This window comes from Enoplosus armatus, chromosome 9 (genome assembly GCF_043641665.1).
Source record: "Enoplosus armatus isolate fEnoArm2 chromosome 9, fEnoArm2.hap1, whole genome shotgun sequence".
In the NCBI taxonomy this organism is placed as follows: Eukaryota; Metazoa; Chordata; class Actinopteri; order Centrarchiformes; family Enoplosidae; genus Enoplosus; species Enoplosus armatus.
The window spans coordinates 5,466,069-5,488,405 of NC_092188.1; the positions used below are offsets into that span (position 1 = coordinate 5,466,069).

Sequence of the window (22,337 nt, forward strand, 5' to 3'; positions counted from 1 at the left end):
ATTTGCTTGTTTTACTATCATTGTAAACTGAATATCTTTGGATTGTGGGCTGTTGGTCGGACAAAACGAGCAATTTGAATATGTCACGCTGGGTTCTGAGAAATTGTGTTCATGGTTTTTAAACATTTTCTGACAACAAAATCATTCATGAAAATGATCATTAGTTGCAGTCGCAGGAACTTTTTTTTTCTTCATTTTGCGAACAAAGTTTTCTTAGACTTGAAATGTTTTTCTCCGGTAGTCCCTTGCTTATAGACGTGATGTGATTTTAATTATTGTTTGTTCACGCAGACAGCACAGGAAGGAAAGAAGATTTGAAGAGTTGTAGAAAAGCTTGTTGAAGAGAGATGTTTGGGCTGCCAGCCAGGCTCTCTTGTCTTAGTGTAACTCCCATGGAAACACAAAATGAGAAGGAGAGAGAAAGGGGGAGAGGTAGAGAAGAGGCGGAGGTTGAACAAGTGAGCTGTTTGTATAGGGATGTGTGACTCAGAGAGGCAGCTTTGGTGTCTGACTGCTCCTTTCCACTGGAAGGCCACACTGAAGCCAGGATACTCCCTTAGCCACTGGGCCTGCCCCATGCCCAAAAACAGAGACACTGTCTTGCCCCTTGTTTAACCACATGCACATACACAGACACACACACATGAATGGACCTAACCTCCATTTCCATGGTGAGGAGATGCATACACACACTGACACACACACACAGAAAACGTCTTTTTCCCCTGCATCAGAACTTGATTGGACCTGTGATTCCATTAACTCCACCCCGACGAAACAAATATAAGACCAGAATCAACTTGGTTCTGACTGTCAGACCTGTAGACTTTCAAGATGACTTGTGGGGATTATTCTGTCATTCACTGGGAATATAATGCGAAAGGTTTGTGGACTTTTTCCTCCCTGGATTCAGTGGACAAGTTTGCTGACAGGTTATTTTTCTGCCATGGATAACGGCTGAATCCTGCTATGAGGTGATGAATGATTTCTATGTACTTTGGACGTATTTGATTACCTTGCGATGTTGTGTGTTTGTGTGTGCCAAGGTCATCTCTGTTTCCTGCTGAAGCAGAGAGGATTTTCTTTTTGCTCTCTGAAATTGAAACAGAAATTCTTCTTCTATGTATTTGCTGTCACAGCCCTTTTCAACCAGAGAAGTGGGTTAAGAATGTATTCTTCATAGCAGCAGGGAGGAGCGGGGTGAGATCCGCACATTCACACACTTTCACCCACCTGGGAGCTGTTCAGTATCATCAGTGTCACAGCGTTTTATTGACAGACCACTTGCACCAGTCGCTGGGGTCAGTCGGTCTGCGAGGGCTCTGTCTGAGTGAAATGAGAAAGGAAAAGATAGGGCCAGAGCAGAGAGAGATAAAGCTCAGCAGCTGCTTTGTGTGTCCACACACACACACACAGTCTGTCTACTCTGACTCCTCCTCATGGCCCCACCCTCCCCTCTCTCTGCCCCCGCCCCCTCTCTCCCTCTTCAGCAGTAGGTACATGTGCAGTGAGCGACAGCTAGGAGAGCAGTTCAGGGCACGAGCCAAAGGCGCACACACCCACTAGCAGAGAGCAAGACTGCATTATTCAACGGATCCTCTTCTCTACGCTCCTCTGGGGTACGGCACACACACTCACAGCAGCTCTCACACACTCAAACCAGCAGATAAACTTCTAGAAAGGTCCTGTACACTCACTTTTAGTCCCTTCAGCAGGCTGCAGTCGAAAGGTTCTCACACAACCGAGGTAAGGTTCAGAGAGTTTCCATTTTTGTCTCCCAGTGAGACTTTTTATGTGGGTTACACTGACAGACAGAGTCACTGTTGTGCAAGGTATATGGTGAAAACGTGGTGTTTGTTTAACTTGTTCAGTCAGTTCAAAGTTATTTTCATTTTGTCAGGGAAAATGAATAACTTCAACTTTTAAAAGTTGTATCTCATTTGACTGCCTGCTTTTATTGAAGAGTGGAACATCAGACAGCACCTGTTAATGCTCGCCACATTTTAAATGGATGCTTCATTTATTCAAAGTTAGTCCAGAGAGTACTTGTGAGTGTATGGGCTTGATCCTGTGGGTGGGCGTGTGCATGCGTGTGCGCGCCATTCCCGCCCACATGGGCGTGCGTGTCCTTGCGTGCACTTTTGGTAAAGAGGCGGTGAGGGGATGGATGGCAAAGTTTGGTGCGTCCACCCACTGCTGAACCAAATTGGAGTAGGCTTTCCCGCCATTCAGTGGGAAAGGGCTGTCAGGTTGTGAGTGGAGCAGCTGCTGAGAAATAAAATAGATCTTAAGTCTCACCTGTTTGGCCACTGTTGATGATGCAGTTGATAATAACAATACTGATGCATTTATTAATATTAGTGATTTGTATGATTTAAAATGTTACATTTGCTATGTTGGAAGCATTGCCAATTAAAGATTTCAAGAAGGCAAATTCTCTTTCCCCTCTCTCATTTTCAAATATACAATAACATTTGATATTAGAAAATGAAAAAGAAAATTCTGGATTGTATCTTCAGTAACAGGAACGCAGCGCTCTATTATTCATTTCACTGTTAGCACACATTCAAACAGTGGATTTATGTCCTTATCAGGGCATCCTGCAGTATTTGTTTATATTATGAGTCAACACTTTGGTATCATGATCGGTGCTGGTGCATGAACTTCTGGGCGAGACGATCACTGCAGAACAATTGGAAGCTTTTTTTGTGGTTTGCCTCCATTTTTAGCAAAAACTCTATGGAGAGTTTGCAATTATAAAAGTGTTTCATTGCCTTGTGTGTGAGCCGAAGGTTGGGGGTTGGTGTTCGTGGGAAATATGTTTGCTCAGGAGTGAACTGCAGAAAGTGTCTTAACTACTCCTACAACAGTTTAATGGAGCCGAAGAAGAGAACAGCAAGGCGTATGTTATGACAGTGTGTTACACTTTGCCGCGAAAATACGAGTGTGAATAAGGGGCGTTATCAGGAGTACTAAAAGCAGAAAAAGGGCAGAAAAACTGTAACAAGTTCTTTTATACAATAATAGTGGTTTTATCTTTTATCTGAAGTCTTAAAAATCAAGAACCAAGAAAAACAGATAACATGTTCCTGTGAACGAGCTCTGCCTCCGCAAATTACTTTTAACCCCACACAATGCAAACACAGTAGAAGATAGTTATTAAATGAAGTTTTATGGATGTGCTTACTGACTGCGGAAAAAAGGATCCTTATTATCATGCAGGACTGTGAGCAGACCCAGCACTGAAGGCAGGCTGCACAGACAAGGATCAGGGTTATGCAAGACTCAAGCATTTCTTCAGTTTAAACCACATCAAACGTGTGATTCAGCCCATGATTGCGTTTCCAGGGAAGGTAGCTCTGTAGATAAAGATACTGTAGTTTTCATTAACTCTTTTTCTTTCGCCCTCCTCCCCCACAGCCAGTGACTCACCCCTTCTGCACGTCTTGCTGAGCCATTATTACCATGGAAACCCCGAGCCAGAAACGCACCAGCCGTGGTGCCACCACCTCCCCGGCCCGCATCACCAGGCTGCAGGAGAAGGAGGACCTGTGCAACCTCAATGACCGGCTGGCTGTCTACATCGACAAGGTGCGCTCGCTGGAGTCGGAGAACGCCGTACTGCGACTGCGCATCACTGAGTCTGAGTCCTCGTCCAGCCGCGATGTGTCGGGCATGAAGGCGGCGTATGAGGCGGAGCTTGCCGATGCCCGCAAGACCCTGGACCAGGTGGCCAAGGAGCGAGCACGCCTGCAGCTGGAGCTGGGCAAGATCAGGGAGGAGCACAAGGAGCTCAAAGCCAGGTAAGAGGAGCACATGGGGGGCGGAGCTTGAAAGGGAGTGGCTTTGTTACAATGTGATGTCACAAAGTGGATGTGGCTACTCACACAGTACATTTTATCATATTTCTCATGCATAATAATAAAACAGGCTTTCATGCAGTTGTACTTCACCACCAGGAGCAACCCATAAATCTTTCACGTTGTGTTGCAGTATTGAAGACATTTATTTGCTGTTGTCTGATTCCTTTGTGGGGGAATTCCCTGCTCTTTTTGGCAAGATCCCACAGAGTCTTGGGAATATTCCCGTGGCTCTGATGCATGACAATGATGTGCTTTTCCCATTATAGACCAATAGTGTTTACTTTGTGGCACAGTACAATATGATAATTCAGATAAATCGTCCATTTGGGGAACAGAGTGAAGCCGCAAAGGTAAGATAAGAATATTATATGGGACATAATTTCTGGTTACATTATTATGGCCTTACATTATGTCCCTGTACTTGCTGCGGCACATCAGCTTTCTTTTTTTAATGTTAATGTGTTTCCAAGACAATCATAGCAGTAGTTAAGGTGGCCCTTCAGTCAATACAGCTGAATATGTGGATCTGAATGCTGTAATTGTACCTTTTGTTTGCCTTGTGCCTCCAGTTCACACCTGCTGGTCAGTACAACACCTTAATATCCTGCCAGGAATGCAGTGTTGAGCCATACCCAACATTAACACTTTAGATGACATTCCTGGTGGTTAAGTTTGTATGACTCGTCAGTTAGCAAGTACAGTTATGTCACTTTAAGCCCCCAGGGATGTTGGAAATTACACACCTCTAGCCGAACGGGCTCCACCTTTAACACACAGCCTGCTAGAATAACTGCCCAAATGACAGAGTGTCTTTCATTACAGTGTTTGACACAACTCAACTGGTTAAAGCTCTGTGTGATAACTTATATCGGCACTATGGACAGAAGCTTAGAAATTCACGTGTAGTCTGTTGCTCTTTAGAGTTGGAGTTGGATAATAAATAATTGGGCCCACGCAGTCTCACTCTTTAGTACCACAGATGTTTTATTTTTGATCCTTTGTTACATCCTGTTACATCCTGAGTCAATTGCATCAATAAAGTTAATATTTTACTAAGAAAAAGTCACATCAAAGTCATCTACACCATAAAGCAAATTTGGCGCTGAGGGTGTGTGCGCACTTGTTGAGGGTGATAAATGATTGACTTCAGGAATTGTGGATTGTGAGTTAGTGGCAGATAATCTCTTATTGAAATGCTTTTGGCTGTGATTTTAGCTATGTAGGTGAATGTCTGCAGAACAGACTACTGCCGTAGGCCAGCCAGTGAGGGCTGTCGAGGAATGTGTCAACGTCTTGGCAAAGTGCAGCTCGGGTTAGAGGGGTCGGAGAAAATGAAACTAAGTATTTGTACGCCCCCCAGTTCATTACTTACATGTCAGACTGCATGTGCTCCTCCACAGTCTGCATTTGTACTATAAAAAAACAAACAGAATTTCAACATGGCATATTTTCAGTGTTGAAACAGCAGTATGTGTGTGCACAATAGGAACACCCATGGCAGGGAGTGCTTTCCCCCAGTTAGCGCTATTGTGCTCTTTTGGCTAAGTTGACATTACTATTGTATGTGAACTGTGAAGCATGTCCATGTTAATGTACGCAAACCTCAGTGGGTGTGGCTCAGGGCTGCGTGTAGACAGATGAATAAAAATCTGGCTCATTTGTACTCTGTAGATGTGTATTTGGGTGTTGACCTTCATTGTGGTGACACTGTCCCAAGCTCATCAATCTATGGTTTGTAAATTTGCTCTCACTGTAGGTGGATGAGAATGTTGACTTTGTTGTGAGCTCCAGTTGAAAGGCCATGTGTTAACCAGTAAGTGTTGAGAGAACGGTGTTATTAAATTTCGTATTCCCCTCCACATGTGATTGTGCCTGTTGTAATTCTCCAGCTACTTGGCAAGAAAAGCAGCAACGGCTCCCGCAGATATATTGTTTTCCAAAGGAAGCAGATCTTTTGACGCATGTGTGGTGGAAAAGCCTGGGCCGGCTTTATCTTTTATACTTTAGCCTGGGTGTTTGGTATTTGGTTGCCATGGTGCTCTGGGAGTCTTGGCTGGGCCGTGTGACGGGGTGGTGACTCAGAGGTTTTTCATGGCCTCTGGAATGGGCTTACTGTGGGCTGACTGTAACGGGAAGTCAGGTTTATTAATACACACTGAGCTGAGCTTCAGGTGGCGACAGCAGCAGACGGCAGCGCAGCAAACACTGGACAGCTACGTCTCACAATATGTTGACTTTTTTTCTGTGTCCTTGGTTATTCCTCTCAAGTTTGACAGAAAACACGGCAACAGGTGGAGCCGTCACTGCAGTTCAGTTGACTGGGCACACCTGTTTAGCCCAAAGGCATGACGCTGCGTCTCTTCATACACACGTCTTTGTATGCAGAACTACTACAAGCAACACATGCCCCCCCCCCGGGGGAAAACCTCAAGCTGTCGGGCCAGAATGCCAACCGTCCTCCCTACAGCAGTATTTGATTTATAAATAATTCAAAACTGAGAAAAGCAGGTGTGGGTCGAATGTGGTGCTGTAAAATGAATTCTAAACCTTAAACTTGGGGCCAGGTATGCATGTTGAGAGGAAAGAAAAACAGGTCAGAAAACACTAGATATGAGCCCGTGAGCTACAAAAGGAGCTACAGAACTGTGTTCGTCAAGACCTGGTTGAGTCATCTTTGCTTTAATACTGAACTAGTGTGTCTGTCTGGTGTCTCGTGCCCAGTCTAACCTCCAGCTGTGCCGCTGGCTGTGAAACATGAGCCTGTGTGTGTGTGTGTGTGTGTGTGTGTGTGGGCGGGGGGGGGGGCTCATCAGTTTCACTGGCTGGACTCGTTCTCCAAATCATAAGGAAGCTTAACACTCCACTCAGGCAGATGAGTAGGGAGTGTTTTGTGTGGTGAGAATATAATCCTACCATAGACTGTATAAAAGAAGTGTACGTAGCCACCGTGATGTCACCCATTGGTTTTTGGACTGCCGCTTTGAAGCCTCGAGTTTGGCATTTTGGCTGTCGCCATCTTGGTTTTTTGGAACCAGAAGTGAGCATATTTAGACGAGAGGGTGGAGCTGCGGATCTGAGAACCCGAAGACAAGCTGCAGCCTACCTATACTGGCAGCCTGACTGCACCTGACTCCTGGCTACACCCCTGAGTCAAAAATGCCAAAATTCACTGCTTCCAGCTTCTCAAATGTAAATACTTGCTGGTTTTCTATAGATATTAAACTAAATGTGTTTGTCTTGTGGACAGCAGGCTGGACAAAACAAGCCATTAGAATATGTCAACTTGGGCCTAATGATTAATTGGTAATGAAAGTTGTTAGCTCTAGCCCTAATAAACTATATCAATGTTAATATAGTATTATCTGTGGCGTGCACGTGTTTGTATACCTGCTGCACACACTGTCTAAAATCAAAAGCCAACGGCCCTTTTTCATTGAACGGCTTTTGATCAAAGTCTGATGAGGATGAGATTCATCTGTAGAGTTGTAAAGTAAACAGCCCAGCCCTTCTCTGGGTCAGATCTACATTGAATACATAGAAGCAGGGATTTACCTCGGCTGAGTTTGCCTCACCTGTCGGCACAGTGTGGTTTAGGGTGTGGCAGATAGGTAGATGAAGAGCTCAGACATTTTCCTGCAGTCAGTCAGGCACAATGCTTTCAGAAGTGGATTAAATAAATGCTGTGGTAGACACAACGTGGCAGAACATGTCCAGGTGAAGCACAGACTGCAACGATATAATACAAAGATCTAGTGCAAAATTGCGTGTTCTTATACTGCGTTTGTGGACTGATATGCAGTGTTGAAGCCAACTTGTGGCTCTCACAACTATCAGAGGACACAGCAGGAAGTGCACTTATCAAATAGCACATTCCCATTTCCTATTTGCTTTCAGTATCAGTAGCCCCAATTAAATAGGACCCATGTGTTTTTGTTGTTTGGAAGCAATGTCACTTATTTGTTTGTGTTTCTATGCTACAAAGAAAACAGATCTCATATACTAAGCAACGCATGTTAAACAGAGGCTTTTTAATTAATAGTTTGGCCAACCTGTGTCATGTGAGTAAAAAGGGGAAGTAAAAGCGATGGAGTGGTTGCAGAGGTGGACGTCATAAGAAGTGGTCTAATATTAGTCATAGCTTGAGTTTTAGTGAGTAAAGTTTCTATATTTAACACGAGGGAAACTTAAGATGTGTAACACATTACTCATTTAAAGTTTAGGTAACACATTATACATCCGTGCTATTACTGGGCCTTGTTATGGATAACAGGAGGACTCACTCAAGCTGCTCATGTCAAGTTTGTTGAGATAAAATGTTTGCCTTCAAAGTCTCTTCCTAAAATGGACAAGAGCAAGCCTGCACTAAAAGTGAAGCTTTCTTTCAATAGTCTGGTGGCAACAGTACATCATTATATACCTCTGACTGCATGGGAAGCTGTCAGTGTACCGGAGTATCTCAGACTAACTGTGCCTGTCATTATACTGAATAAGAAATCAGTTTGATGCACATAACATTTTAATTAATTTAGAAAGCTAAATTATCAAAATAGTTGCTGATTAATTTTCTGTTGATCAATTTAATACATTTTTTTTGTTTCAGCTCTACAAGAAATAAGTAAATGTAAATAGAGCAGAGAAAATGTGGGGTTGCTTATACTGTACACATCTTCCTTCCAACATCTAAAAGACTGATTATGCAGACTTGGTAAAACATTAATGATTGTAACGTGCTGTTATTAGGTCAGTGTAATTAGTGGGATGAAAAACGAAGCTTGCCAGGATCTTATCGTCCTGGTGTATCATTGTTTAAATGTCAAATACCCACCATGACTCTTCCTTAACACTCACTTGTGGAAGCTCAAAGTCTGACCACTTCATTCATAATTGACTGCATCACAGTAATACAATGCCAGCAGCCATTAGAAAACATCTCCCTCAACTTCAATAATCATTGCACCAATGGATCTTTTTCACAGCAGACATTTTGACTTGTCTTGTCAAGAAAAGCACACGTAGACCTAATTAAATGAACAATGGCTTAACTTCCCTAAGTGCCAGCATGCGCAATACCAGGAGCCTGGAACTGCCTTCATTAATGCTGTTAATTACACCTGTGTTTCCCCCGTAATGAATCAAAATGTCTGCTGTGAAAAATGTCCTTTTTTTTTTTGTTTTTGTTTCTCATCATTGGCACCGTCTCAGATCAAAATTAATCAATTTGCTCTCCAGAATGTTAGCATTTTGTGGGTTAAATTCAAACTCGGCATCATGAGCCTCTTACCCCCCCCACCCCCCCCCCCGAGTCCAGAAACCAAACCACGATCCACCACCAGCGGCAGATTTCACCGTGCTGCTGTACATCTTTTCTCATGCCGTTTGATCACGTTCTCCTCTGTTCGTCTGGCTGCCTCGGGGGGAAACCTACGATGATCTCAGCTTGTATTGTGTGACAGCAGACAATTGTCTGTCACATTGAGTCATGCCAGGGCAGATAAGAGCTCCGAGAAGAGCCCGTGATTTTGGGTGTTCTCCAGCAGTGATGTAAATTGGATCACTTATCTCTTTTCGAAGCGTCAAAATATTATTGAATAACTTGTTCAAAAGTACAAAAAGGAATCTTCTCTTTTTTTTTTCATATGAGAGCGATAAATAATTTATACCTGGATTATCTTGAAGACATACATTAATCATTTTTCTTACGTTTCTCTACAGTGCTTTGCGACGTTACACAGCAACAGTAGCTGTAAATATGCTATACCTATTTAAAAAAATACTAAAAGTAATTGTATGAAAACTAAAGGAGTAATGCACATGTCTTTTTTCCACAATGTGACAAATAAGAAAGTGAAAATCCTAAAACTAATAATTATCTTCATTGCCAATTAATCTGTAGATTATTTTCTTGATTAATCGTTATGTTAGAAAATTGTGAAAAGATGCCCATCATAATTTCCCAGAGCCCAGTGTTGAACCTTCAGCTTACTCTCTAGAAGGCTCTAGAACAGATAATATTATTTTATAGAATTATTATTATACCTTTTTCACAGTTAATTAGTCACGTTGAGGTATTGTATCTTAAGGGGCACACAGTTTGTTTAATGATCTAACTGTGACTGTTCACAGCAGCACCAGAGTTTACAGGTTTTTTTGTAAATGTATCTTCCTTTTGAACAGATATCCTATAGTTAATGTCAGTAGGTGCTATAAGGCCTGGTGATAGTATGGCTGGCTGGTCTGGTGACTATTTGTTCTCTTACCCCCTAACAGAATACTTTGCAATGGAAAACAGATGTGGCAGGCCTGTAAATGTGCTGGATGGCTGCTGTATGGAGCCGTCTCTGTTGGGTTTATTGGTGTGCGAGTAATGAGAGAGCTGGTCTTGGACTTCAGCGGACCAGAACTTGGTACAGAGCGAAGGTTTTGGCAGGCTGCTGTATTGTGTGTGTGTGTGTGTGTGTGTGTGTGTGTGTGTGTGTGTGTGTGTGTGTGTGTGTGTGTGTGTGTGTGTGTGTGTGTGTGTGTGTGTGTGTGTGTGTGTGTGTGTGTGTGTTAGAGTGGAGTTTATAGAATTGCAGTTTCCATAGAGCCCTCAGAGCCAGCCAAGCCCTTGATGACTCACTCGCACATGGACAGGGTAAATCACTCTAAGATGGTGGGACTCCACAGAGTCTCCCTCTCGCTCTGTTTCTTTCTCTCACTTGCTCTTTCTGCCCAAGGATCTTCCCGTTGGGAAGGGGGCAAGGTGGGTGTACTGTAACCTCAACTGATCCTGTCCCATCTGGTTAGTTATGCAACAATTGTTCAGTTTCCAGATATGTAAAGGCTAATTTCCTCTGAAATAAATGTAAGTTGAACTGGATGTTTGGAGCCATATTATATAATCTAAACGGGGCAGTGAGTTTATAAAGGAGCTCTTTCAACTTTGAATCAGTCAGAGACGTCTCAGATGTTCTGCATTAACTGTTGCTCTTGTTTATGAGGATGGAGGAGCCAAGTTTTTACATATTGTGGTTCCCCCTCAGCTACAGCACTGTAGTCTTTAGTTTTACTTTGGTAAAATAATTGGAGATGCTGGTTAGTTTAATTTAAAATCTTTATCACCTGTAGTTTGTGAGTTGTGCTGTTTTACTGTTGTGTAAATGTGTTTGTTATGCACAACTGTAATGCTAGTTCCCTTTTTTAAAAAGCCACACACACACTCTCTTCTGGCTCAGCAAGTATTTGGAAAATACTTTGCATGTTTGTTTTTTTTACTTGTTGCCAGCTGGGTGGGGTTTGCCACAGAGAACAGTACACAGAGTGCCAGAGTTTAGACAATCGCATGAAAGCATTGTAAAGTCAACGCAGCGTCATTTCCAGTGTTTTACAGCTCATCTGACACCACGAGAATTGCCCTGATGCAAAACCCACATTTAGCTCTGGATGTGTGCTGTTTGTCTTTCTGTGTTTCCTGTATTCTGTATTCAATGCCAGTCCGTTTGGACTATGCGTGAGAGCACCCGATCGTCAGGCTCGTCCCACAACCACAGCTTGGTTACACTCCAAGCATCAAATCCTTTTTTCCTCATAGGCTTGCGCACGCTAAAGAATGCTGACCGAAACTTATCCCAGTCTCATAAACTCCACATGGGTTTTGTTTAGCTTAAAGCTAACATTAGCAGCACTCACAGTTTTCTACCCGTGGAGTTTTCATTGTAACTCAGTGCCGCTGGAAAGAGCGCTGTGCCTCATTGGAGGGGAGGCTAGAACACAGTCTGTTGTTATATGGAGCATAAGTGAGGGTGGTGATACACCAGGGAGATTTCTTCTTAATGCAAATGAGAATTAAACTCTAGGATTGCCAACTTAAGAAGGACAATTGATGTGCAGCACCACATACGTGCAGAACGTCGACACTTATTGGCACAAGTCCCTTCTGGCAAAAGTATTTGGGCAATGCAGTTGAACCTGTTATCAATTTTTTTTTTAACACCTGCAGGCTCAGCAAGGTGGCATTCAGAACATAATTAGAGATGATTTATGTTTAATTGTCAGAATTGTACTCATGGAGGTTTGTCAGGTCTGATCAAGATATTTTTTTTTTAAACTCGGAAACTCGTAGTGGACATAGTAACGACTAACAGTAACAATTTGTATCTGAGTTTATCACTAGCATTCCTTACTTCTGATCATGTGTACTCTCACCTGTTATGACATCGTAAAATGGAAACTGAAATGGGTGAAGTGGCTGCCTCTGAGTTCTTGCGCTGCCGATAATCTGATTCAGTACCAGTTGAAAGTAGTTTATAAACTAACACAAAGACAACCAGGCAACCGGCGTCTGACTCACTCTCTGATGAATCATCAACTAATCATGCAGGGAGGAACAAGGGGGTTGTTTCATGTGCCTTTTTAGTGTCTGTGGACACGCACACACACACACACACACACACACACACAACAGGCATTGTCAACGGGCGGTACACCTTTTCCTTTTTCACTGACTGACACTGTGTTTGAAGAACTGTTTTAACAAATGCAAATTTTTGCAGGCATGAATGGGACAAAGACTACATGTAATTCTTTTCAGTTTGCAGAGTTTGTTTTGGAGACATCTTAAACAAAAACCATGAGTTTGACATGAGAGAACATTGCCTGTCCTCTCTGTCTCCCCCTCCCTCTGTGGTCGTCTTGTCAGAAGTCGGCTCCCTGAAACCCATCAGACACGGTCGGCGTTCGCTTTAAGGCTGAAAACACTAGAAGCTCTGTTCCCATCTGCCACATGTGGATGTGTACGGGTGGCCTCTGGCAAAGGTTGCGTTGTTGCCGGTTTCTGGTGATTTATCTCACGCGCATATAAACACACAACACTGTTTTTGTGTTCTTTATCCCTGAAGAGACACAGGAAACAGTCATGTGCCAGCCTGTGATGTTTATTTTACTGCACATTTTTGTGAGTTGCACAACACACTTGGAAAAGCGCAGTTGACTTGAACTAGCTGGCCTAAATGGCTTTTGCAAAAATCATAGTTTTGCAGTCTTTCGTTTTGACACTCCTCACATGTCTGTTTATCTAAGAGTGTGTGGATCAACTCTTACCTACTACATGTGTATATCGTCATTTTGTTTTCAGTTAGTAGACAGACAGTGCATCTTAGAGGTTGTCTGCAGACCTCTAATACATGTTTTATCTATAGGTTAAAGTATGTCAGAGAAACTGAAATGAATTTACAGGGGCACCTATTATTAATCCCTATTATAAATAATTGTAACTGTTTTCTTCTTCCTCCTCTCCGCCTATTAAGCGATTAGATGCCTTTGGTTCTTGGACGATTGGTTGTACAAAACAAGCAATTTGAAGACGTCAATTTTTTTACTTGTATAGACAAAACGATTAATGGATGAATAGGAAAAATAATAGCAGGATTAAATTATATTTGAAAAAGATCATTAATTGCAGCCAGCATCAATAAGGTGTTTTATTGTAATGGCCCATTAACACAGTGTTTTACTGTGCTCCACCATGTTTTCCTGGTGCCAGTTCTATTTCTGGGTCCCTGTGTTTGTTTACTAAAACCCCACTATTCAACAGCCTTCCTCTTTGTCACCTTTTCCCTCCAGTGTTCTCCACATAAAGCAGCTCTGTGAATGGCTGAACTGAATGCAGGGAGGATGTAAAGAGGAAAGGTCGACTATAATTGGAGAAGGGAACATTTTAGACAATCTATGGGGAATTTGGGAGAAGCCCTTTTTTCCTCTCCTCAGTGTTTGAGCAGTGAGTCACCGGGAAACCCCACCCACACGTGCCCACACACGCTTGCCAGACGGGGTGTGTGTGTGTGTTTGTATAGTAACATAACATATGGATCAATGAACACTTGAATTGTTTGAATAGTACTACAGGAAATGAACAAGGTAATGTATTGTTTGTGACTATAGCGGCCCCTTGCAGAAAATCACTGGTTTAAACACTTTGGCAGGGAAAACCTCATGGGTGAGACAAATGGGATGCACCCCCCTGTTCTTCCACAGCTTCCGCAGATGTGCCCATGTGCCAAGCGCTGAACCCCCTATTGCTGCAGGGGAGCTGCTCTGTGGTAAACAGCACAAGGCTGCAGCTGTAGTGGGCAGCTCCCAGGTGTCAGTGTGTACATGTAGGTATCTCAATCCCTTGCAGCTACTATTACCTTCGATGCAGCTGCCATAAATGGGAATATGTTAGTTTTCTTAAAAGATAAAAATAAAAAATCTCACATATATCAGAAACAATTAGCTTTATTTGTCCAGGGCTTGATTTCTCCTGCCGTCCCAGTGAAATGTTGGTGAATTGAATTTCATTTGTAATGTTCACAACATTGAAAATGTTTAAGAAATCAGAAATATTGTCCTTTTCACTTTGAATAAGCCAGAGAGCATGCTATCAACAGTTCCTACTCGTCGCTATGAAAACGGCTGACAGTAATGGGGACACTGTCTCTGGAAAGATGTTAAATGCAGTTACAAATGAAACAAATTAACCACTCACCTCAGTTTTTATTGGGGTTGGCAGCAGAAATCTCAGAGACAATTATCTCAAAGGCTGAGCAAAAAAATCTAGCAAGCTATCTGTATGGCACAGAAGGAAATATGTTTTATCGTAACATCGGTGAACTAACCTTTTTAAAACGGGATCTGGTGCAGCCAAGATTATGTCAGAAACAATGTGATCTGTGCAGGACAGACTAGCACACTATGAGCATGGATTCTTTCCTGCAAAGTAGGAAAAACAAGGCTGTTCCAACAGTGCAAAGGCCAGACGGTGAAGCTGTATAATCTCAAGTGTTTTAAATTTGGAAGTCTGGTAAAGTCATGAAAACTATTCTGCGCACATATTTAACTTTTTCGAGACTGTAGTTGTTTTGTAGTTTGCTTTCTTCGGCTCTAAAATTACTAAAGTTACGTTTCAAATTGAGGTTTTGTTTTAGTTCCCGATGCTGATTAACTACTTGGCATCAGTGTTGACAAGGTCTCATAAAGCCCTTTTTCTGGCTGCAGTAATTCGTCTGCCATATCTTGTTCGATAAAAATTATAGGTTAGAATTTCCTTCAGGAGTGCACAAAAAGAAACACCCTCTCAGTCCTGAGATATTTTGAAACACCTTTTTATTCCATTGCGTCCACAGCGTGGTAGAAATGGCATACTAGCAGGCCTGACGACAAGGCCTTGGTTGTCACGGAAACGGCATAGCAAAACAGGGGGTGGGGGGGAGTGGGCTTTTTTCTCTCTTTCACTCCACGAGGCGGGGTTCGCTTCTCGTTACTGGGGTGGACAAAGATAGCTGTGAGTCATCCTTGAGGCTGGGAGCCGAGCCAACACATTCCTCCTCCTACTCCTCAGATTTCTCGTCTCTATTATTCCCCCTCTTTCTCTTTTTGTCTCTTTCTTTTCGCATTTCCATTTCACACCCCCACCCCACCAGCCTCTCCTCTAGTCCTCTCCCCCATCTCACACTGTCTCCGTCCAATAGCTCCCATTTTGTCTCTGTGCCTCAAAATGTGTCATTTACTCTATTTGCTCTGTAACAAAATGCCTTTAAAAAGCTTTGATATTGCAGCTGAAGAGGGAGGAATGATGTGTAAACCTTTATTATTTTTCTGTAATATATTTGAGTGCAGACATTTGTGTGTGGGAGGAAAGAAGGCATGACGAATAAGACAAGTGGTCTAGACTCAAAAAATGAAGTTACTCTTCTTTGTCTGTTTTTAATTCCTTCTTTCAGTGTAGAATATAAAACGTGCAGCGCTGCCCTTTTGGCACAAAGGTCTTACTCAGTTTGCAAGCTTAGAAACAACTCTGCTGCCCTGTTTTACTTGCAAGAGATTTCCCTTATCTTGATCAAACAGGCTAGTATTTTTTCGCTTTATTTACCTAATTTCCCAAATGGAATCTGTGTTTCCTTGCTCATCTGTTGGCTCTCAGCCATTGTCAGTACCACAGTTTGTTAGTCTCATGCTGACCGTGTATTGTATTGTAAATATTAATAGTGTGATTCTTAAAAAGTAAGTGGAGAGTGACTCCACACACGTGTTGTGAGCCGCTGGCTGCGAGGCTTCAGAGCTTTGATGGAACAGAATGTAAACATAAAGTCAGAGGATATTTGTGCTGAGGCTCTCTAATTACACAATTTGTGCTAGATTATATAAACAGGTAGTCCCAAGCAAACGCCTGCATGAAGAACTCACACACACTTTGCACTGGATTATGTAAATAGTATACATGCACACGTACTGCATGTGTTTCGGCATACACATTTCATAACGAATTAAGAGCTGATGCCATATAAAACATAACACACACACACACATTCAGTACACAGATGCACTTAACTTACATGGTGGTACACACAGCCAATACTCCCACACATGTACAGTGCAGACAACAGACTCAAATACACAAATACACCCACATTATACACATGTACTTAAGAGAAATACACACACACTGCGGATTTCCAAGGTCCTTCTGCCACACACATCCAGGAGCTGCATCCCGGAGAAGCAGAAATAAAGACAACATGTTAAAGAACAGTACAGACCACGATACCTCTCTGAATGTGGAGTGAATGAACTATGTTGAACTGAAGTCCCGTTATTGTAGCCGTTGGTCACTGTTGTGATGTTTTATCCACTAAATTAATTTAAAACCATGACATTTAAAATATCCAGTTTAATTTATCACTATGTGTCAACAGCTTAATCAGTGTAAATATCTGCTAACAGACCCGCCTGGGATATTGTATCCCAGTAGCCATCAAGGCTGAATGGTCCTAAACTAGTACCTGCAAATAACCATATATGTTTATTTTATTTATCACAATTTTTAAATTGTGGCTTCAAATCTGGCCCACATCCACCCTTCATCGGTGTTAAATCCAGAGAGCCTAGAAAAATAAATGTGGTCACATCAAAGGGAGTCATTTTACAAGCCATTCAGAGATTGAACCGGCTTTATCAGCCCTTGTTTGGTCAGAAAATGTATGTCGTGCTTTGGTATTCACTTGATTCCAAGCTACTGTTGCTGTTAATTTGCCACAGATTTTTTTTTTCCTTTTGAAAGCTCAACCTGTTGGCACAAAAATGCTGTAATAGCAAAGTGTTGTTGAGAGACAAAAATACTGCTAGAATTCCTCACAAGATTTTGAAAATCGCTAAGCTGCTTCCTGATATGTGAATTCACAGCAGTCTGCACCACCTCTTCAGAGCCTGAAGAGCAGCTATCCAAGGCTGCAACTATACTCTAAACTCTACTCTATTTTGGTGTATTCAAACAGAAAATAATCCACATTTGTGACCAAATTTGTGCTCAGTAGCTGCATTGTTTGCAGGCTAGCCAGCTGATCTTTTCTACATTTTTACACAACCTTGTTCAAAGCCCCTGATAACACTCTTCTCACAAGGTGAAAGCTGTTACATATGAGAAAAAGAAATGATATAAAGAGTTGCTCTCAAGCAACAACCGTAATACAAATAACTACACTGGTACTCAGAGGATTTATTTTTCATCCACACTTTTCTACAGTTAAGGTCTGAGGTCAGGTGAAACTATGTAATAATAGTCTCTGTACAGAACAGAACCACAATACCCTAGCTCATCATACTGTACCTCCCTGCTGTACATTACTGCTTTGTTTTGTTTTTAGATTTGTTTCATCCTTTTGCATTTTTAGCCTGCTAGCAGCGCGGCTGTGGGATGGCAGTGTTTGTTGTTGGTTTGTTGGTTTGTTGGTTCACTCCTCTGGTCGAGACTGAAGTATCTCAACAACTGTTCGATGGATTGCCATGAAATTTTGTACAGACATCCGTGGTCCCCGGGGGTTGAACCCTCACAACTTCAGTGGTCCCCTGACTTTTCCTGTAGCGCCACCAGCAGGTCACAGTTTTCACTTGGGCTGTGAAATATCTCAACATCTACCAGATGGATTGGCAGACACAATTTGGTACAGACATTCATGGTCCCCAGAGGACGATGTCTTATGACTTTGGTGGTCCGCTTACTTTTCCTCTTCTGCCAACATGAGGTTGACATTTAAGTGAAGTGAAATGTTTTGGCAACGATTGGATTGATTACCGTGGAACTTGGTACAGACATTAATGTATGAAAACTTTTCATCCAGTGCCATCATCAGGTCAAAATTTAATTTGTCCAATACTTTGATTTTTGATCAAATACCTGCAAAACTGACATTCCCATCTGCCTCTGCTTTACTTCGTGTTTAGTGCTAATTAGCAAATGTTAGCTTGCTAACATGTTAAACTAAGATGGCGAACATGATTAACATTATACTTGCTGAACGTCTGCGTATTAGCATTGTCTTTATGACGTTAGCATTTAGCTGAAAGCACCATTGTGTACAATCTTACAGCACTGCTAGAATTGCATGGTACAATCTTTTTTTTTCTCAAATTGTTACACTGCATGACGTTCTGTTGTAAGGAACCCTCTCTGTCTTGCCATCATATTTGTGTATGAAGAGAATACAAATAGTCAAGCAGCATGTCAATATACCAACCCCACTTCTGTCCATTAATTCACTGCTGGAGCTGATCCACTGGGCCCATTAGCACTAATGAACGTCACAGCAGCCACCTACACACACTCAAGCATTCATCTGCAGAATCAGACTGTTGAAATGTCATTGAAAAAAGTATTAACATCTAGACAAAGAGCTGTATAGTTTCAAGTAATGTTTATCTCAAGTTGCAGACAAATGTGAAAAATGTGTATGTGTGCACACATCACTAATGCATTTACACTTTACCACCCAGTTAAATAAAAAGAAAACACGTCTCTCTTTGTCTGTCTTTCATTACACATACCTGTTTGGGTTGATTTGGGTTTATTATTTAAGTCCATGATATGTTAATGAGCAGCACTGTGGTGAATTTAAAATTCAGCAGCAGCCTTGGAAAATTAGTTTTCATCACACCTAGAGTTTTACAAGCCTCAGGGAACCAGAGGTGGTTAAACTGCATTGTCTCGTCCTTTTTGCACCAAGATAATAGTCATTTAAAACATTTTACAGCAGCAACCACGTCTCGTTTTACCCCAGTTACTAATCTGTCCGTCTTGTAGGCGTCTTAACACTTGATGGCTGACAGGTTTGTGTGGGGCGACTGTGTTGCTGTAGGCTCCAGTCTTTGTAGGTTCGACAATTCAGGGAATGTTTGAGGTATGCATATGTGTGCGTGTGTGTTCTTGACACAGTCGTGTCTTTCCCTGTGTATTTATAGCGATAATTTCAAGCACTTGTACACCTGGGTCATAACTGCGGTCACATTCTTGCGTCTCCTTTTATGAGTTGAAGTATTACAACAAAAAAGAATTTCCCCCAGCTCTGTGATCTACTCAGAATTCCTCCAATGTTTTCAACTTGTATGTAGAGAGAGGTGTTTCTGTTATTTATCCTGCAATCATTGATGTAAATGGGGTGGACAAAATAATAGAAACACATGTCAGTATAACACAATACAACTCCAACAGCACCACAAACTACATCCTCCAAAATGACCGTACAATTGGATCAACATCTCTTTCAAGCAGTTTAAACAAAAAATCGAACATTATATGATGATTTCATGATTTATTGGAGGACTGTTGTATTAGATGGTATTAGTTAGCTAGGTGTACCTAATAAACTGGTGTTTGCTTCACATTGTTCACTGAAAGTCAGTCAAACAACCTGCACTTGAGCAAGGCTTTTACAGCCAGCTCTTAAATAGTAGAAGACTGTATTTGAGTTACTTGTAAAGTTTAGAAACATGAATTGGTGCATTGCTGCAAAACAAGGAATGTATGAACATCTGGTCCCAACATCTGGTCATTTACATTTGGTTAAGGGCTCTGGAAAAGGTCATTGAGTTACCATAGAATATATACACTTAGTTGCCAGTTTATTAGGTACACCTAGAAAAAGCCAATGCAGTGTAATATACTGAGGGTAAGGTAAACTAACTATTGGAAACACCTCTCAATATAACACATACAACTCAACAGCATCACAAACTACCTCCAAGTGACCACACAGTTGGCTCCACACCTCTCTGAAACCGCTTCAACAAAAACTTCACATGGGTTTATTGTTTTAGCTTGGTGTCCCTAATAAAGTGGCAACTGTTTGTATGTATTCCACTGTAACATTTGGAAAACATGTCTGATCAAGACTGTGTAGATTCACATACAGTACCGTGGGTGGGGTTTTTGCGTCACTGCCATACGGGAGATTGATGTAGGACGTCTGTCCCTCCTTCCCAGAGCTTCTTGTATGTGTGTGTGTGCTTGTGTGCATGGGTGGCCATGATGCTTATTTGATTTGGACCCACTCAAACACCGGGCCATGCCTCTTTTCTTTTTTTCTTTTTAAATCTGAACAATGAGCCGTCTGGGAGGCTTTTATATAATTACCCATTCAAATTCTCTAAGCTTGATTGTACATCTGTAACGCATCATGGATCTGTTTTCTCTGGATTTAATTTCAGACTTTTTCTGGACATAATAGACTCATTCATTTTTCAGATTTTTCCCCTTTCTGCTTTTTCTGTTTGTCTGCCTGCTGCAGGGATGTAGTGTACTTCTGCTTCTCTGCCACTTTACCTCGTCTCTTTGTCCTAGCTCTTTTCAGGAAGCAGAATTGCATTTTCAAGCTCTTCTGAAGCCTTATTGGTGTTTATTGAATTCAGTGACAAAAGATATTGATTGCTGTATCATAAACCAATAAATTACAGTTTCACTTTTGAGGCAGTAGCTTGTGAATGGACTCGATCTGTCCTGTACATGTGTTGAGTAAGTCTCGCTGTGAGCGTGTTTGTGCCAGAGTTCAATTTAAAGTATCTGTAGCTCACTCTGCCTGCTCGTCCTAACACCCGGCTGGCAGTGACCGGTCTGTGTGACCAGCCTGGAAGCCATCTCCCCCAGCAGATGGCCATTATTAGTGACAATGAAGACTAGCCTGCAGGGCCAAATAGAATAACAGGGAGCCCATTTCCTTCTTGGCTGTGTATGAACCACCTATACTGCTAACAACCTCTCTCTCTCCCCTCCACTCTCTTCTTCTGCTGGGAATGTATTGTTTTTCCATCGCTGTATCCAAGTTTTTTTTTTTGTTCCAGCCACAACTCTAAATTGTTTCCTGTAGAGATGTTAGAGGAGGGGCGGTGCACACATGCGCAAGCACATGCGTAACAAACGTGAATTCTCTTAATTCAACACAGGTTCCCTGGAGATGGCGTTTAATGGGCTCTTATTCAGTACAGAGGGCTAATAACAGTACGTTGATGTGTTGGCCTGAAGTTCAGTTCACATCAACAGTGGGCAACTGTTGCACTCACTGCACTGTACAATGATAGTTTGTATCGTCCATAACGTCTGTCACTGCAGCACAGTTATCCACCGCTTATCAAGTTTCACTTTAAGCAGAAATAAAGGAACATGTTCTCATTATTATTATTAGCGCAACTTAGCAGATTTGAGACATAATTGGAGCTAAAAGTAAATCACGACTCAAAGTTACCAATAAAAACGCATTAACTGGGTGAAGAGAATAGACTGTCATGTAAACCTGTCACAGAAAACAACGTTTGTGTACAACACTGTATTAATCACATGTAAAAACATGCATGCTTTCAAGGCAACTTAATTTGTATAGCACCGTTCAAACACAGAGTTCAATTCAAAGTGCTCAACACGAGGCAAATAAATGCTTTTGAATGAAAGAGGTGGGTCATCTCAGGTTTAATCCCACCCAGCAACATGTATCAGCTATAATAGAAGTCTAGAAGTCAGCACTTTGAGTTTTTAAAGCCACATGAGATGACTTACACAGGTCCAAAGTGTTCAAACTGCAAAGTAAAAAAGAGCAAAATGATGTCAAAGAGAACAGTCCTGAAAAACAGAGACAAGCTGCATTGCCATAGAGGAAGAGAGGCCACAATTGAAACCCACCGACAGGGATATGATGACGTAATGACACATACAGTGTCGAAGGGGCCGCAAACTAACGTCTACATCTTCTCTGTCTCGTGTCTTTTACAGGAACAGTAAAAAGGAGTCTGATCTGGAGGGGGCTCTAGTCAGGCTGCGGGACCTGGAGGCCCTGCTCAACTCTAAAGATGCTTCCCTCAACACTGTCTTGGGGGAGAAGCGAGCCCTGGAAGCTGAGGTGAAGGACCTCAAGGCCCAGTTGGCCAAGGTAAAAACATTTTTATTGGTACTGAAGTCTTACATGGTTGTTGTGAGCAGGAAAGGCACGTTTCATGGCTCAGAGCAAACACAAACCCATTCAGAAACCATGGAAAAATCAGAAATGCATTTTTATTTATACAGAGGACCACTTCCCCATGACACATCACTCTGAATTGTATCCAGAAAACATTGTGTTTTCAACATCCTGTTGCTGTTTACATCTGGTTAAAGACTTCCCTTGATTGTAACAGGGGCACAAGTTGTAAAATCTTTGGTTG

At 42.1% G+C, this 22,337-nt stretch overlaps 1 protein-coding gene across 2 annotated transcripts in view; it reads left to right on the plus strand.

The window, feature by feature from the left end:
* The first annotated feature begins 1,540 nt into the window (after window positions 1-1,540).
* Window positions 1,541-22,337, plus strand: part of LOC139290743 (lamin-A-like) — a 29,538-nt gene continuing 8,741 nt past the window's right edge. The window contains exons 1-3 of one of the 2 annotated variants that reach the window (XM_070912598.1): window positions 1,541-1,619; window positions 3,421-3,803; window positions 21,910-22,066. In XM_070912598.1, the coding sequence (XP_070768699.1) occupies window positions 3,466-3,803; window positions 21,910-22,066 (495 nt within the window). In that variant the 5' untranslated portion in view covers window positions 1,541-1,619; window positions 3,421-3,465. Of the gene's footprint in view, window positions 1,620-1,682; window positions 1,747-3,420; window positions 3,804-21,909; window positions 22,067-22,337 lie in introns of those variants that run through there. The other variant, XM_070912599.1, reaches the window with a different exon arrangement.